General features: G+C 40.3%; 1 protein-coding gene across 1 annotated transcript in view; it reads left to right on the top strand.

Annotated features, from left to right (window-relative positions):
• Positions 1–16,224, top strand: part of PRKDC (protein kinase, DNA-activated, catalytic subunit) — a 2,064,551-nt gene that overhangs the window by 1,900,271 nt on the left and 148,056 nt on the right. Inside the window, 1 exon segment of the mRNA XM_053715028.1 lies at positions 9,229–9,449. Coding sequence (XP_053571003.1) covers positions 9,229–9,449 — 221 coding nt within the window.

Genomic DNA, 16,224 nt, shown 5'->3' with positions numbered 1-16,224 from the left:
CTTACAAAACAGGTTCTCAACATGCATACACTAGCACCCTTACAGTTATATGTTCATATCAACACTGGCATGGACAGTGACAAACACATATTTACCTAGTGACACTCACATTGTAACCTACACAAAACAAAAAACCCTTAATACATTCAGACCTGCAAAAAAGATATGCCAGGGAGGATGGGGGATACCCTGGCTAGAATTTTATTATTTATATCCAATCATAAGCACCCATTAATGTCTCTTTTTTCATCCCATCATTTCTTTCTAATGACATGGTGAGTTAACCATACATCATAATTACTGTTGGGAATATGACTCCTGGCCAGCAGGAGGAGGCAAAGAGCACCACAGCAAAGCTGTTAAATATCGCTTCCCTACCCACAAACCCCAGTCATTCTCTTTGTCTGTGCAAGGAGGTGGTAAAGTTTTAGGTGTCTGAAGATTCTTCAATCAAGAGTTTAATTTTTTTAAAGCAGAGCAGGTTGTTCAGTTTTTTTTCTGGGGTCTAGCTGTGTTCCACGTCAGTCTCTTCAGTAGAGCTGTGGTGGCTTTTAAGCATTTGGAAACTGTTGGGGTTTAATTCTCACTGTGCCTTCCATGTCTGGTGCTGCCCTATCCTGAATGCCTGATTAGGTTTAGTCAGTCTTTCGTTGTTCTAAGGGTCTATGGGGGGAGGAAGCCTTTTGTGAGCTGCCCTGCTGCCGGCCAGATTGAACTCACTCTTTGCTGCAAAAGAAGGTTATGGTACTTTTCTGTGGATGGGGACTGTAAAACCTATGTGGGTTTTTTTATTATGCAGTATGTGGGCACTGTGAGACACTTTGAGAGGAGAGGCTCTGTGTTTGGTGCAGCAGTTTTTGCTGCGTGTGTTTTGTTTAATACCGGCTTTTTTTCAGTATGAGTTTCTGAGGCGGCAATTAAGTTGTGCGCCTTTCCGGAGCTCTGTTTGGTTGTTCCGGTCTGAGTGGAGATTGCTTGTGGCGTTTTCAGATAGAACGCCTTGGGGCTTCATTGCGCTTCTGTTGAATTTGGCGTTGGATCGTTGGGTATATTATCCGGCTTCAGGAGGTCAGGTAGGCACCTCAGCAGGGTGTGTTGAAGTAAGGAGGCTGCCTGTAGATTTTAGTAGTATTTAGTTAGGAGTTTTTTCGTTTTGAAAAGAAAACAGAATTTTTGCAACAAAAAAAGTTGTTCTTTTAAAATTTAAAGGGACAGTAACGTTTTTTATTTTTAAGTTTTGGGAAGCCAGGTTTGATTTATTTTGGGTAAAGATGGATCAAGAGGCTTTGCAAGATGTTACATGTAGCTTATGCTTTGACTCTAATGTGGAACCTCCTATCTCTTTTTGTTCATCATGTATTGATAGGACATTACATTATAGGGATAGACTTTTTGAATCGGAGCCATCATTAGCTAAGGCGGATGCTGTTCAGGGGTCTCCCTTCAGGATATGCCGCAGCTTTCTCCTCAAACGTCTCATACTTTAGTGTCTACTAATGCAGTGCCCAGTGATTCTTCGGTTTCTCCAGTTGGGGTTTCCTTGCAGTAACCTTCTGCGGTAACTGATGCCCTGGCGGCTTTTCCCATGCTACAGGGGAAGCATAAAATGAGGTGTAAGGATTCAGTGAGTAAGGTGACTGAATCAGGTGTGGCTATGTCGAATGTTTCTTCCCATAGGTCTGAGGGGCAGGATTCTTCTATAGCGTCTGAGGGGGAAATCTCAGACTCAGACAGTATAGTTCCTCCTTCTGATGCTGAAGTTTTAACTTTCAGGTTTAAGCTTAAGCACCTCCGGGTGCTACCCAAGGAGGTTTTGGCTACTTTGGATAACTCTGATGCCTCTGTTATAGTCACTCATAAGAAATCTAGTAAGCTGAACAAATATTTTGATATTACTTCAGCGGTGGAGTTATTTCCTGTTCCAGACCGTGCTTCTGAGATTATTGCACGGGAGTGGGAGAAGCCTGGGATTCCTTTTTTCCCCTTCTCCAATTTTTAAGTTTCCAATTGCTGATTCTATTAAGGAGTCTTGGCAGACGGTTTCCAAGGTGGAAGGAGCAGTTTCCACTTTGGCTAAGAGAACCACTATTCCCATAGAGGATAGTTGTTCTTTTAAGGATCCTATGGATAAAAAGTTGGAGGCGTTACTTAAAAGGATTGCTACTGTCACTAGCATGGCAGCATACTGGTTTGATGCATTGTCTTATTCTATTCAGACTGATACCCCTCTTGAAGAGATTCAGGATAGGATCAAGGCTATGAAGTTGGCCAATTCTTTTATCATGGATGCTTCCTTACAAGTCATTAAGTTGGGTGCGTGATTTCTGGCTTTGCTGTTCTGGCACGCAGAGCCTTGTAGTTAAAGTCTTGGTCTGCAGATGTGTAATCTAAGTCTAAGCTTTTGTCAATTCCATACTAGGGTAAGACCTTGTTTGGGCCTGGTTTGGCTGAGATTATTTCAGATATTACGGGAGGAAAGGGTCATTCTCTCCCTCAGGATAAGAGAAATAAGCAGAAAGGGCGTCAGAGTAATTTTCGTTCCTTTTGAAACTTTTCAGGAAAGCCTTCCCCCTCCTCTTCCAAGCAGGAGAAGTCCAAGTCCTCCTGGAAGTCCAATAAGTCTTGGAACAAGGGGAAGCAATCTAAGAAGCCTGTTACTGACTCAAAGTCAACATGAGGGGTCTGCCCCCGTTCCGGGAGCGGATCGTGTAGGGGCAGACTTTCCTTTTTCGCTCAAGCCTGGGTTTGGGATGTTCCGAATCCCTGGGTGGTTATTGGTCTGATGGTGTCAGCTATGGACTTCATTCCGTTTGCTCGGTTCCATCTCAGGCCGCTGCAGTTATGCATGATCAGGCAATGGAACGGGGATTATGCGGATCTGTCTCCGCGAAATGTTCTGGATCAAGCGACAAGAGATTCTCTTCCATGGTGGTTGTCTCAAGGTCTTCTCTCCCAGGGACCCTGCTTTCGCAGACCTACCTGGGTGATCGTGACCACGGATGCCAGTCTGCTGGGATGGGGAGCTGTCTGGGGCTCATTAAAGGCTCGGGGTTAATGGACTCGGGAGGAGTCAGCTCTTCCCATAAATATTCTAGAACTGAGGGCAAGCTTCACTGCTCTACTGGCCTGGCCTGAGCTTTAGCCCAGTTTATCAGGTTTCAGTTGGACAACATCACGTCAGTGGCTTACATCAATCATCAGGGAGGAACTCGGAGTTCCTTGGCCGTGACAGAGGTAGCCAAGATTATTCAGTGGGCGGAAACTCACAACTGCTGTCTGTCTGCAATCCACATTCCAGGGGTGGACAATTAGGAAGCAGATTTTCTGAGCAGACAGACTTTTCATCCGGGGGAGTGGGAAATTCATCCGGAGGGGTTTTCCAGCTTGATTCTAAAATGGGGACAGCCAGTGTTGGATCTCATGGCTTCTCGTCAGAATGCCAAGCTTCCGAGGTACGGGTCGAGGTCAAGGGATCCTCAGGCTGTACTGATAGATGCTCTGGCGGTTCCTTGGAATTTCAGTCTGGCATACGTGTTTCCTCCGTTTGCTCTCCTTCCTCGGGTCATTGATCAGATCAGACAGGAGAGGGCATCTGTGATTCTCATCGCACGGGCGTGACCTCGCAGAATCTGGTATGCAGATCTGGTGGAGATGTCATCTCTTCCACCTTGGAAACTTTCGCTGAAGAAGGACCTTCTTCTTCAGGGGCCCTTCCTTCATCCAAATCTCATTTTTCTGAAACTGACTGCTTGGAGAATGAAAGCTTGATATTATCTAAGCGGGGGCGGGAGACTGTGATAGTTATCACTCATCCGATCTCGCTGCTCTTCGGCTTTTTTACAGCTTTATTGACAAGCTGTCACTAAGCACCCACACTAACTATACTGTTCTACCCCCTATACCGGAGCCCCCCGCAACTAAATAAAGTTATCAACCCCTAAACCGCCGCTCCTAGACCCCGCCGCAACTCTTAAAAATGTATTAACCCCTAAACTGCCGCTCCCGGAGCCCACCGCAACTAAATAAATTGTTTAAACCCTAAACCGCCGCTCCAGGACCACGCCGCCACCTATATTAAACATATTAACCCCTAATCTGCCCCCCCTACACCGTCGCCACCTATAATAAATTTATTAACCCCTATCCTGCCCCCCCCACACCGCCACAACTATAATAAAATTATTAACCCCTAAACCTAAGTCTAACCCTAACCCTAACACCCCCCTAACTTAAATATTAATTAAATACATCTAAATATTATAACTCTTATTAACTAAATTAATCCTATTTAAAACTAAATACTTACCTTTAAAATAAACCCTAATATAGCTACAATATAAATAATAATTATATTGTAGCTATCTTAGGATTTATTTTTATTTTACAGGCAAATATCAATTTATTTTAACTAGGTACAATAGCTATTAAATAGTTATTAACTATTTAATAGCTACCTAGTTAAAATAAAGAGAAATTTACCTGCAAAATAAAAACTAACCTAAGTTACAATTACACCTATCACTACACTATCATTAAATAAATTATTCCTATTTAAAACTAAATACTTACCTGTAAAATAAACCCTAAGATAGCTACAATGTAATTAATAATTACATTGTAGCTATTTTAGGATTTATATTTATTTTACAGGCAACTTTGTATTTATTTTAGCTAGTTACAATAGTTATTAAATAGTTATTAACTATTTAATAACTACCTAGCTAAAAGAAATACAAAATTACCTGTAAAATAAATCCTAAGCTAAGTTACAATTAAACCTAACACTACACTATCATTAAATTAATAAAATAAATTACCTACAATTAAATAAACTAACTAAAGTACAAAAAATAAAAAAAATAAGTTACAAACATTTAAAAAATATTACAACAATTTTAAGCTACTTACACCTAATCTAAACCCCCGAATAAAATAACAAAGCCCCCCAAAATAAAAAAAAGCCCTACCCTATTCTACATTAAAAAGTTAACAGCTCTATTACCTTACCAGCCCTTAAAAGGGCCTTTTGCGGGGCATGCCCCAAAGAATTCAGCTCTTTTTGCCTGTAAAAAAAAAATACAACCCCACCAACATTAAAACCCACATACCCCTAATCTAACCCAAACCCCCCTTAAATAAACCTAACACTACCCCCCTGAAGATCATCCTACCTTTAGCCGTCTTCAGCCAGCCGACCACCGATGGAACAGAAGAGGAGATCCGCAGCGGCCAAAGTCTCATCCAAGGGGCGCTGAAGAAGTCTTCCATCCGACTGAAGTCATCATCCAAGGGGTGCTGAAGAAGTCTTCCATCCGATTGAAGTCATCATCCAGGCGGCGTCTTCAATCTTCATCCATCCGGAGCGGAGCCATCTTCAGACGAGCCGACGCGGAGCCATCTTCTTCCACCGACGACTGAATGACGAATGATGGTTCCTTTAAGTGACGTCATCCAAGATGGCGTCCCTCGAATTCTGATTGGCTGATAGGATTCTATCAGCCAATCGGAATTAAGGTAGGAAAAATCTGATTGGCTGATTAAATCAGCCAATCAGATTGAAGTTCAATCGGATTGGCTGATCCAATCAGCCAATCAGATTGAGCTCGCATTCTATTGGCTGTTCCGATCAGCCAATAGAATGCGAGCTCAATCTGATTGGCTGATTTAATCAGTCAATCAGATTTTTCCTACCTTAATTCCGATTGGCTGATAGAATCCTATCAGCCAATCAGAATTCGAGGGACGCCATCTTGGATGACGTCACTTAAAGGAACCGTCATTCGTCGTTCAGTCGTCGGTGGAAGAAGATGGCTCCGCGTCGGCTTGTCTGAAGATGGCTCCGCTCCAGATGGATGAAGATTGAAGACGCCGTCTGGATGATGACTTCAATCGGATGGAAGACTTCTTCAGCGCCCCTTGGATGAAGACTTCGGCCGCTGCGGATCTCCTCTTCTGTTCCATCGGTGGTCGGCTGGCTGAAGACAGCTAAAGGTAGGATGATCTTCAGGGGGGTAGTGTTAGGTTTATTTAAGGGGGGTTTGGGTTAGATTAGGGGTATGTGGGTGGTGGGTTTTAATGTTGGGGGGGTTGTAATTTTTTTTTACAGGCAAAAGAGCTGAATTCTTTGGGGCATGCCCCGCAAAAGGCCCTTTTAAGGGCTGGTAAGGTAATAGAGCTGTTAACTTTTTAATGTAGAATAGGGTAGGGCATTTTTTTATTTTGGGGGGCTTTGTTATTTTATTAGGGGGCTTAGATTAGGTGTAAGTAGCTTAAAATTGTTGTAATATTTTTAAAATGTTTGTAACTTATTTTTTTTATTTTTTGTAACTTATTTTTTTTTTATTTTTGTACTTTAGTTAGTTTATTTAATTGTATTTAATTGTAGTTATTTGTAGGTAATTTATTTTATTTAATGATAGTGTAGTGTTAGGTTTAATTGTAACTTAGCTTAGGATTTATTTTACAGGTAATTTTTGTATTTCTTTTAGCTAGGTAGTTATTAAATAGTTAATAACTATTTAATAACTATTCTAACTAGCTAAAATAAATACAAAGTTGCCTGTAAAATAAATATAAATCCTAAAATAGCTACAATGTAATTATTAATTACATTGTAGCTATCTTAGGGTTTATTTTACAGGTAAGTATTTAGTTTTAAATAGGAATAATTTATTTAATGATAGTGTAGTGATAGGTGTAATTGTAACTTAGGTTAGTTTTTATTTTACAGGTAAATTTCTCTTTATTTTAACTAGGTAGCTATTAAATAGTTAATAACTATTTAATAGCTATTGTACCTAGTTAAAATAAATTGATATTTGCCTGTAAAATAAAAATAAATCCTAAAATAGATACAATATAATTATTATTTATAGGGGTTAGGATAGGGGTTAATACATTTATTATAGTGGCGGCGATGTAGGGGGGCAGGATAGGGGTTAATAGGTATTATGTAGGTGGCAGCGGGGTCCGGGAGCGGCGGTTTAGGGGTTAACATATTTATTATAGTTGCGGTATAGGGGTCTAGGAGCGGCGGTTTAGGGGTTAATAAGTTTATTAGAGTGGCGGTGGTCTCCGGGAGCGGCGGTTTAGGGGGTAATACATTTATTTAGTTGCGGCGGTTTAGGGGGGGGGCAGATTAGGGGTGTTTAGACTCGGGGTACATGTTAAGGTGTTAGGTGTAGACAGCTCCCATAGGAATCAATGGGATGTCGGGCAACAGCGAACATGAACTTTCTCTATGGTCAGACTCCCATTGATTCCTATGGGATCCGCCGCCTCCAGGGCGGCGGATTAAAAACCAGGTACGCTGGGCCGGAAAAGTGCCGAGCGTACCTGCTATTTTTTCGATAACTAGCAAAAGTAGTCAGATTGTGCCGAACTTGTGTGCGGAACATCTGGAGTGACGTAAGAATCTATCTGTGTCGGACCGAGTCCGGCGGATCGAAGCTTACCTCACTAAATTCTACTTTTGCCGGTGTGTAGGGCTTGATAACTTAGGCGAATCAGCCTCGCCACAAATACGCTGCGGAAATCCAGCGTATTTGAGGTTGATGGCTTGATAACTAGGGGCCTATACATTCTTTGGATATTAAGATGTTATCCTGGAAGGTTTTGTTTTTGGTTGCTATTTCTTCGGCTCTAAGAGTTTCGGAGCTTTCAGCGTTGAAGTGTGAATCTCCTTACCTTATTTTGCATTCTGATAAGGTGGTCCTACGTACTGCCTTATGTTTCCTTCCCAAAGTGGTTTCGGATAGGAATATTAATCAAGAAATTGTTGTTCCTTCTTTGTGTCCTAATCCTTCTCATAAGGAGCGTTTGGTGAACAACCTGGATGTGGTTCATGCATTGAAATATTATTTGCAGGCGACTAAGGATTTTCGCCAGTCTTCTTTGTTTGTTGTTTTTTCTGGGAAGCGTAAGGGTCTGAAAGCTACGCCTACTTCTCTTTCCTTTTGGCTGAGGAGTGTTATTTGCTTGGCATATGAGATTGCTGGACAGCGGCCTCCTGAGAAAATCACGGCTCATTCCACAAGGGCTGTTTCTTCTTCTTCTAGGGCCTTCAAAAATGAATCTTCTGTGGAACAGATGTGCAAAGCTGCCACTTGGTCATCTTTACACACTTTTTCTAAATTTTGCAAGTTTGATACCTTTGCTTCGGCTGAGGCTTCTTTTGGGAGAAAGGTTCTTCAAGCAGTGGTGCCTTCTGTTTAGTTTAACTGTCTTGTCCCTCCCTTATCATCTTTGTCCTCTGGCTTGGGTATTGGTTCCCAACAGTAATTATGATGATCCGTGGACTCACTGTGTCATTAGAAAGTAAAGAAAATGTATGCTTACCTGATAAATTTTTTTATTTCTTGACACGGCCCGTCCTGTATTTTTCAGATAGTTTATTTTTCTATAAACTTCAGGCACCTCTGCACCTTATGTTACTTCCTTTCCCTTTGGTCTAATGACTGGGGTTTGTGGGTAGGGAAGTGATATTTAACAGCTTTGCAGTGGTGCTCTGTGCCTCCTCCTGTTGGCCAGGAGTGATATTCCCAACAGTAATTTTGATGATCCGTGGACTCACCGTGTCAAGAAAGAAAGAAAGAAATTTATCAGGTAAGCATAAATTTATTTGTTACAAGATAATGTGCAGCTCTTTTGTACAAAAAAACAAAAACAAACTACTTGTCTCCTCCAAGACATTACACCACTAATAACATTATGTTTTGTATATTATTAAAAAAAAATGAGCTCCCCATACCCCCCCCACACACACACACACACACACACACACAATGCACATTCTGATTAAATCAAAATGCTGATTTTTTTTAAATATATTTTTATATACACACCCACTAGTGAAATTTATATTTTGAATTCCTCATATGATTACTGATTGCCCTAAAGTATTAATATCTTTATCTGTGTTATGGAAGGCTCCCCTGGTTGGTCTAGAAGGCGACCACCTGCCCCTTCCACTTTCTATTATGCATGCTGCCTTCTGATTGGCTCTACTGCCTGCTATCTATCAGAAAAAAAACACTGCGGGCTTGAGTGTGCCCAGAATAGCCTTCTAATAAAACAGATTATTTGGTAAAAAAAAAAACAGTATCTGAACAAGGCAAGCTTCTTATGATTTAAAAAATATATTAATACTTTAGGGCAATTAGTATTTATATCAGTGGTTAAAATGCTAACTTTGCAACACGTTTTACTTTCTGTTTATTTTCTTATAAGGTGAAAATTCAGAATTCACTGAGGAAACCAAAACGAATACTTATTCATGGCAATGATGAAAAAGAATACCCGTTTCTTGTGAAAGGGGGTGAAGATTTGCGTCAGGATCAACGTATTGAACAACTTTTCGATATAATGAATATCATCCTTTCCCATGATGCTGCTTGCAGTCAAAGACACATGCAACTTAAAACTTACCAAGTGATACCAATGACAACCAGGTACAATATGCTTAAGACAATTTTTGGGGGGTTTAGATATATTTGATGGCTTCACTTTTATTTCATTCATTAAATTGCCTTGGTAAAATAATCTAGCATATTGTATTATCTCAAATAAATTTAAATAACTCTCAGAATGTCATGCAACAATTGTATCATTTTGTTTCAGCATGGTATGTTAAATGTTTTTTTCCAATGGCATGGAGAGTCCACGAGTCCATTTCAATTACTAGTGGGAATTCAACTCCTGGCCAGCAGGAGGAGGCAAAGAGCACCCCAGCAGAGCTGTTAAGTGTCACTCCCATTACCCATAATCCTCAGTCATTCTTTGTCTTGTACATCGGGCATTGTATAATGATTTTGTGTCTGTGAATCAATACCATGTGGGATCCTGATATATCTTTATCCTTTGCTAAATATTTATATTGTTTGGAGGCTCAAGTTAACCCTGTGCTGATTTGTTCCATGTTAATAAATAAAATGTTAAGCTATCTGTCTCTCTGGATAATGTTGTCCATGACATGCCTCAATTTTCCCCTCAGATGTCCCAGTCTTTGGCAGTTACACAAGCAGTGCCCTGCGGTTCCTCTGTCAGCTCCTGGGGGTGTATTTTTACTAGCTGGTTTTGCTTCACAACTAACTTCTACGGTTATCTAATACCAAGAGTTCTGATTCTGCCAAGGCTGCGTTAGTCAGCCTATCTCAGTTATCTGAGGAGGATCATTCCTCAGTGGCTTCTGAGGGCGAGATCTCTGATTCTGAATGGCTGTTGCTAGTACAGCTGATTCAGAGGAGGTTAATTTTAGATTTAAGCTTGAACACCTCCGTCTACTCTCGAAAGAGGTTCTAGCTATGTTGGATGACTCCAACTATTCTGTCGCTGAGACTCCTAAGAGGTCAAACAAGAGTTTTTTATGTCAAACCTTCCTCTGTGGAGGTGTTCCCTGTTTCAGACTGCATGTCTGACATAACTCAAGAATGGGAAAAGCCAGGGATTCCCTTTTCCCCATCCCCCTGTTTTTAAAAAAGAACGATGTTTCCTGTTGCTGGCTCTGTGCGTGACTTGTGATACAACGTGCCTAAGGTAGAGGTCGCTATAACCACGCTAGCCAAGAGAACAACTATTCCTCTTGAGGATAGTTCGTAGTTTAAGGACCCTATGGATAAGAAACTGGAAGCTTATTTAAGAAAGATGTATATTCATCAGGGTTTACAGTGGCAACCAGTTGCAAGTATTGCTACGGTTGCAGGGGCAGCTTTTATTGGTGTGACTCCTTGTCTGATCTAATTTCAGAGGAGACTACCATAGAAGAGATCCAGGATAGGATCAAAGATCTAAAGATGGCTAATACTTTTATCTGTGATGCCAACATGCAAGTTGTTAGACTGGGAGCCAAAATTTCTAGCTTTGTGGTTCTAGTTTGCAGAGCTCTGTTGCTAAAATCTTGGTCTGCGGATGTAACTTCCAAATCCAAAGTTCTGTATTTACCTTTTAAGGGAAAGACTTTATGCGGTCCTAGTCTGGCTGAGATTATTTCTGAAGTTACTGGTGGAAAAGGATCTTTCCTTTCTCAGGACAAGATGGGTAGACCTAAGGGTCGCCAGAATTTAAATTTTCGTTCCTTTCGCAACTTCAAAGGACAAAAGCCTTCCTCCTCTTCTTCCAAGCCAGAGCAATCCAGGACTTCATGAAGGTCCAATCAACCTTGGAATAAGGGGTAGCAATCCAGGAAACCTTCAGACCCTTGGGCTTTAGAAGTAGTATCCCTGAGTTATTTACATGGTCAAAACAAATCATTTTATAACGACATAAGACATTGTTTAAATGTGTTTACAAGCAATACTCTGTGTGAAAATGGCTCCACTGCATATCTGTTTAGTACATTTCAGTCTGAGTTTATCTGCTTTAAGGGGAGCTTGAACATATTAAGCGAAGTATAGAAGCATTGTGCCTAGAACTGACATTAATCTGTTTTTGGGCCTTATTATTACTGCTCCTCTTTTCATAATACACAGAGGCTGTATATAATACTCAATGGGCACAATTGAGTGCACCTTAGTTTAGTAATCCTAGGAATACTATAAAAACTAGGGAGTCTTTTTTTTCTTTTATAAAGAAAGAAGCAGGAATGGTTAAGCCCACGCAGCAGGTTTTTTTTTTTTGTGAGGACCCTTCTGTATTGAGACATCTTGTGAGCTGCTGACTTGCTAAACAAAGTCTGGTCATAATATTTCCTGTGTGACTAAGATCTTAATTTTATAACCACAGCATAGGTGATTGTATGCAAGACACATGTAAATACTTATAGGTATGCTTGTCCTTGTAGATTTGGAAAATTAATTGTGACAGTAATCTTGATTCGGGAACAGAAAGAGATCCAATAAGCAATTTGAATACTGTAGGACAGGTCAAACTCATAATCAGGAACACGATCTGTCTGCTATTTGGAAGCAGGACAAGAGTTTATAGAGTGAAAATCAGGAACTTTTCAATTTCCCCAATTTTTCTTTCAGTAAGAACCTAAAACTTAATTCTGTTATAATTGCAATATTGAGAGGGATTTATTTATATATAAAGAATTGTCTAAGTGATAAATTTTATAACTGCATCCTTCTACATCATTATATAATATAAAGAAGCTGGTGTTTTATTATTATTTTACTAATTATTGTAATTTAATATTCCTGAACAGGTCATGTAACTCAGTGTACAATCTGTGTTTTTGTTGTATGTTGGGTTATTAATTGTCATACCATGTAATGAATTTTGTTTCTCTTTTTTCTGATATTTTCTGATAGTAATGTATAAAAAAGTGTTGAAGACAAAATATTTTCAAATGGAATTTTATTATAACACAAATTTTCTTATGTGTTGCTTATGAGAATACCAGTGATATTAAAGGGACATTTTTTTCTTTCATGATTCAGATACAAATTTTTCTTTCATGATTCAGATATAGAATGCAATTTCTTTCCTAAGATATGGAGAGTCCACAACGTTATTCAATTACTAGTGGGAATATCACTCCTGGCCAGCAGGAGGAGGCAAAGAACACCACAGCAAAGCTGTTAAGTGTCACTCCCCTACCCATAATCGCCAGTCATTCTCTTTGCCTCTGTCAATGCAGGAGGTGAAGTTTGGTGTCTGAAGAAATTAATTACTTTTTCTGGTACTTTTTCCTGCAAGCAAGGATTTGGGTTTAGCTGAGTCCACATCAATCTCTTCAGTAGAGTAGTGGGGGCTTTTAAGCAGTTAGGAAGTTGTGAGGTAGTCCTTCCTTTTTTTCCTAACAAATTGCTGCCCATGGTACAGAAAACCAGAGTTGGTTACTCTGTTCTTTCTTTTTCTACAGGTCTCTGTAAGGTGTATGTGTCCTTTCACGCCTTGTGAGCTGTCTTCCTGCCCGACAGCTAGACTGCAGGTAAGTGCTTTTGTCTTCTAGGTCTTGAAGACTTGCACTTCAGAAGAATATGTCATATGCAGTAGATGGGGACATTTTTAAAATCCTTTATACATGATTTTCTATGGCAGTGGGCAGGCACATTATGTATGTTGAGACTAGGGGTTACTCTTCCCTTTATTGGGACGTTATTCCTCTTTGGGCTAATTTTGTTGAAATACTTTATTAGTATGTGTGTGGCTTATGTTTTATACAGGGATTTATGTTTAAACTTAAAATTTGGCAGTTGGTTTTCTTTGCTTGCTTAGCTAAAACAGGCTAACTGACAGACTGTTTGAGCCGTTAGAGCAGATCAATCTCTTCAGTGTCGATTTACTATATGATAGTTTTAGAGACTTCTGGCAGCCAAATTGTGTATAAGTGTTACAGTAAGGCACCTCAGCTTGTCTGAGGTGTAGGGGGCCTGATTGGTTTATTATTTTAAAGAACTTTTGCATAATGTTAAGAGGCTGTGGTATTAAAAATTCTTAAAGTGGGGGGGCGGAGCCAACCGCTGGAATTAATGGACGCATCTTTGCAGAGCTCCCGGCTCCGGATGTCTAGAATAGGGCTTAATCAGCAATTGTTTAGCATTTATTTTAGTTTTGATGATAGCCCCAACTACATAAAACACTCTGAAGCGGAGTTCGGGAGCCTTAACTAACTTCACTATATCCATTTAGGCACTTTATCAGTTTTTGCCCTGCTCTGGCCTACTGAGGCCTCATCGCGACCCCATTAACGCTTCTGTTGTATCAGGTATAAGATCTGTGCTGTTTCTACCTCCTGATAGTACAGAGATTACACTTAAGATGGAGGAGACATACAGACTGATGCAGACTCTATTATTAACTTTTGATCGCCAATTAGATAAAGGTTTCTTTGATCTGCAAAACACCCTGAAAATGGCGACTCGTGGGGAATCAGCCAAGGGAGATCCTGACCAAACAGATGCGTACACGGAGCAACTGCCGGTATATCGATCTGAGAATATGCAGAGTAACATCTTATATGACAGCTACGAGTTTGATACGGGAAATACCTTGCAAGACTCGGCTAACCTGTGCTCATCCGGCCATATCGCGGGAAGATCTCTGCAAGAGACAGCTAACAAAAACAAGGCGGCTCAGCTGGAAAGTTGCACTAGAGATCCCGTACCTCTGCTGTGGCGAACCTACACATTCCGTCAGAGTCCTGATGTGATCGCCTCCTCTCTCAGGCTGCATGGATTAAGGCTGATGCTACAAGAAGCAGATCAAGCGAATCACATCCTACCCTCTGCGCAGCCGGAGCCTACAGGTAGGGGAATATTTCTTACTTCGGGAGAGAGAGACCAAGGTTCTAAGGTGGGAAGCTGTACAGACCATCTATGGGAAATGCCCCTCCATATTGCAGTTAGATGCATACAGAGACTGCCGGAATTAGTGTACAATACACTTCTGCAAAAGATTGGGGCAAGCCATCAGCTAGCGGCCATGATCCGTATATCGCACTTGCTGCATTTTTCAAAGCTTCTGCCTACCATTGTCCTCACTGCAGTCTACGTTAGAAGGGGAATTGGCTGAATCACCTCTACCCGGTGTATAACCGGCTGCTAGTGAAGTGCTAATCTGCTGGATTTTGCTGGTTGTTCAGGGATATGACTTCTGGGATAATACATCTATATACAGAGACCCACGTGAGGAATACTAACTTTTTAATCAACATAACAGTATGGTCTGATGGCGTTTTCCTTTATATGTCTTTAACTGCTGAAATTAATTGCATCATCAGGGCCATTCCAAACCTTAGAAGCAGTGATGTTGGGTGAATTTATATTAACTACTCCGCCATCTCCCGTGGCTAGATCCTGCACGTTAGTGACAGGGCATATAACTACAAGTCAGAAGTATACTGGACTCTTGATAAAAATGGACTCCTAAATGACGGGTTACTACTCTGAGAACCTGGGAATCTTTTCTTTGACTCTTCAGCCTCACTAATATTCACATGTCTTGTTTGTTTCTGGACTTATACCTAGCTTATTTGAGGAAATGTAAAGCTAGAGAGGAAAGCTTTTTTCAGCGCTAAAATATATCTATATTAGGATATAAGAGTTAGAAGGGGTATAATGTAATATGTATGCATCTGTCCATTGTATTGCTGCAATCTAGGCAGAGAATCATAGAACAAGATGGACACTTTGGCTCTTATGCTCAAGCGGGCATAGTTTAAATAGATTGGATTGCTGGAACATACGCCTGTGTTTGCAATCCTCCCTGAACTACTGTTTATTTAAGATGGTAAATGTAGATGAGGCAGTTAGATGTCCCTAAATTTACTGTTAGGAGTGTTGTACTTATGTTGGCTATGTATGTGGTTCCTCCAATACTTTAAAACTCAAACATAGCACCAATATGTTAGTTATACTCTTCACTTTTGTGTACTGTCTTGGTAGTGTAGGGCCTGATATATACTATATACTTACAAGAAAAATTAAGTACCCAGTTGTTATTATTTGCAATGTGTGGAAATAGCCCAATGCTTACTGTCTTAGAATTAATCTTCTTATGTTTAAGCATGCTCTCTGCTACATCCTTACTTTAGGCCATCAGACTTTTAGGGAAGGTGTGTTAGAGATTATATGGATGCATCCCCTGCCCTGTTACAAGTACATAACTTAATTTGAATTGTGTATTCACTAGATCTCCGTACATATTTAATCTTATTTTATATATTGCTTATAATCTGACCTACTGAGACGTACCGTACACCTGAGCTAGCACTTCTACCAAGTATAGTGTCTAGATGATCTTTTTCCATTGAAGATACTAATTAACCAAGGGTCTTACCTACCTAGAGAGACACAGCTATGTAAGTAGGAATAAGTATACCTTCTGTATATCCTAGAGTTATATATAAGATCTCCCACCTCTATGATCCCAGTAATCCTTAATCAATGGGGAATTACACTCTATCTCATGTCACGTTGTGCTTGTCCTATCTTATTCCAATCTACTGTTGTTGGGAATTTAGCAACTTCCCTTACTCAAGTTAAATAGATTATTTAGATTTCCTCACACCTATTCCTGAGTATAACTACATTATCATGGTAGCTTATTTGAGGGAACAGGCACTGGCTTTATGCTATAACTACTCCCTCTTTGTATATATAAGGAAGCTCCCTCACAGTGCTACTATAGTATTTGCATTATTAGAACCCTTAGCTAGGGAATATTAGTGATAACTGCCTTTATTGCCTAAGCTGTATTACATGAGGTGCATGTTCATTTGTTCAAAGGTTACCGTGCCACCCCAAGCTCCCCATCACCTAACCCAACTAAGGACTAACCCTA

Source organism: Bombina bombina, chromosome 5 (genome assembly GCF_027579735.1).
Source record: "Bombina bombina isolate aBomBom1 chromosome 5, aBomBom1.pri, whole genome shotgun sequence".
Taxonomy (NCBI): Eukaryota; Metazoa; Chordata; class Amphibia; order Anura; family Bombinatoridae; genus Bombina; species Bombina bombina.
The sequence above is the reverse complement of the archived record's forward strand: the minus strand, read 5'-3'. Positions and strand labels throughout refer to the sequence as shown.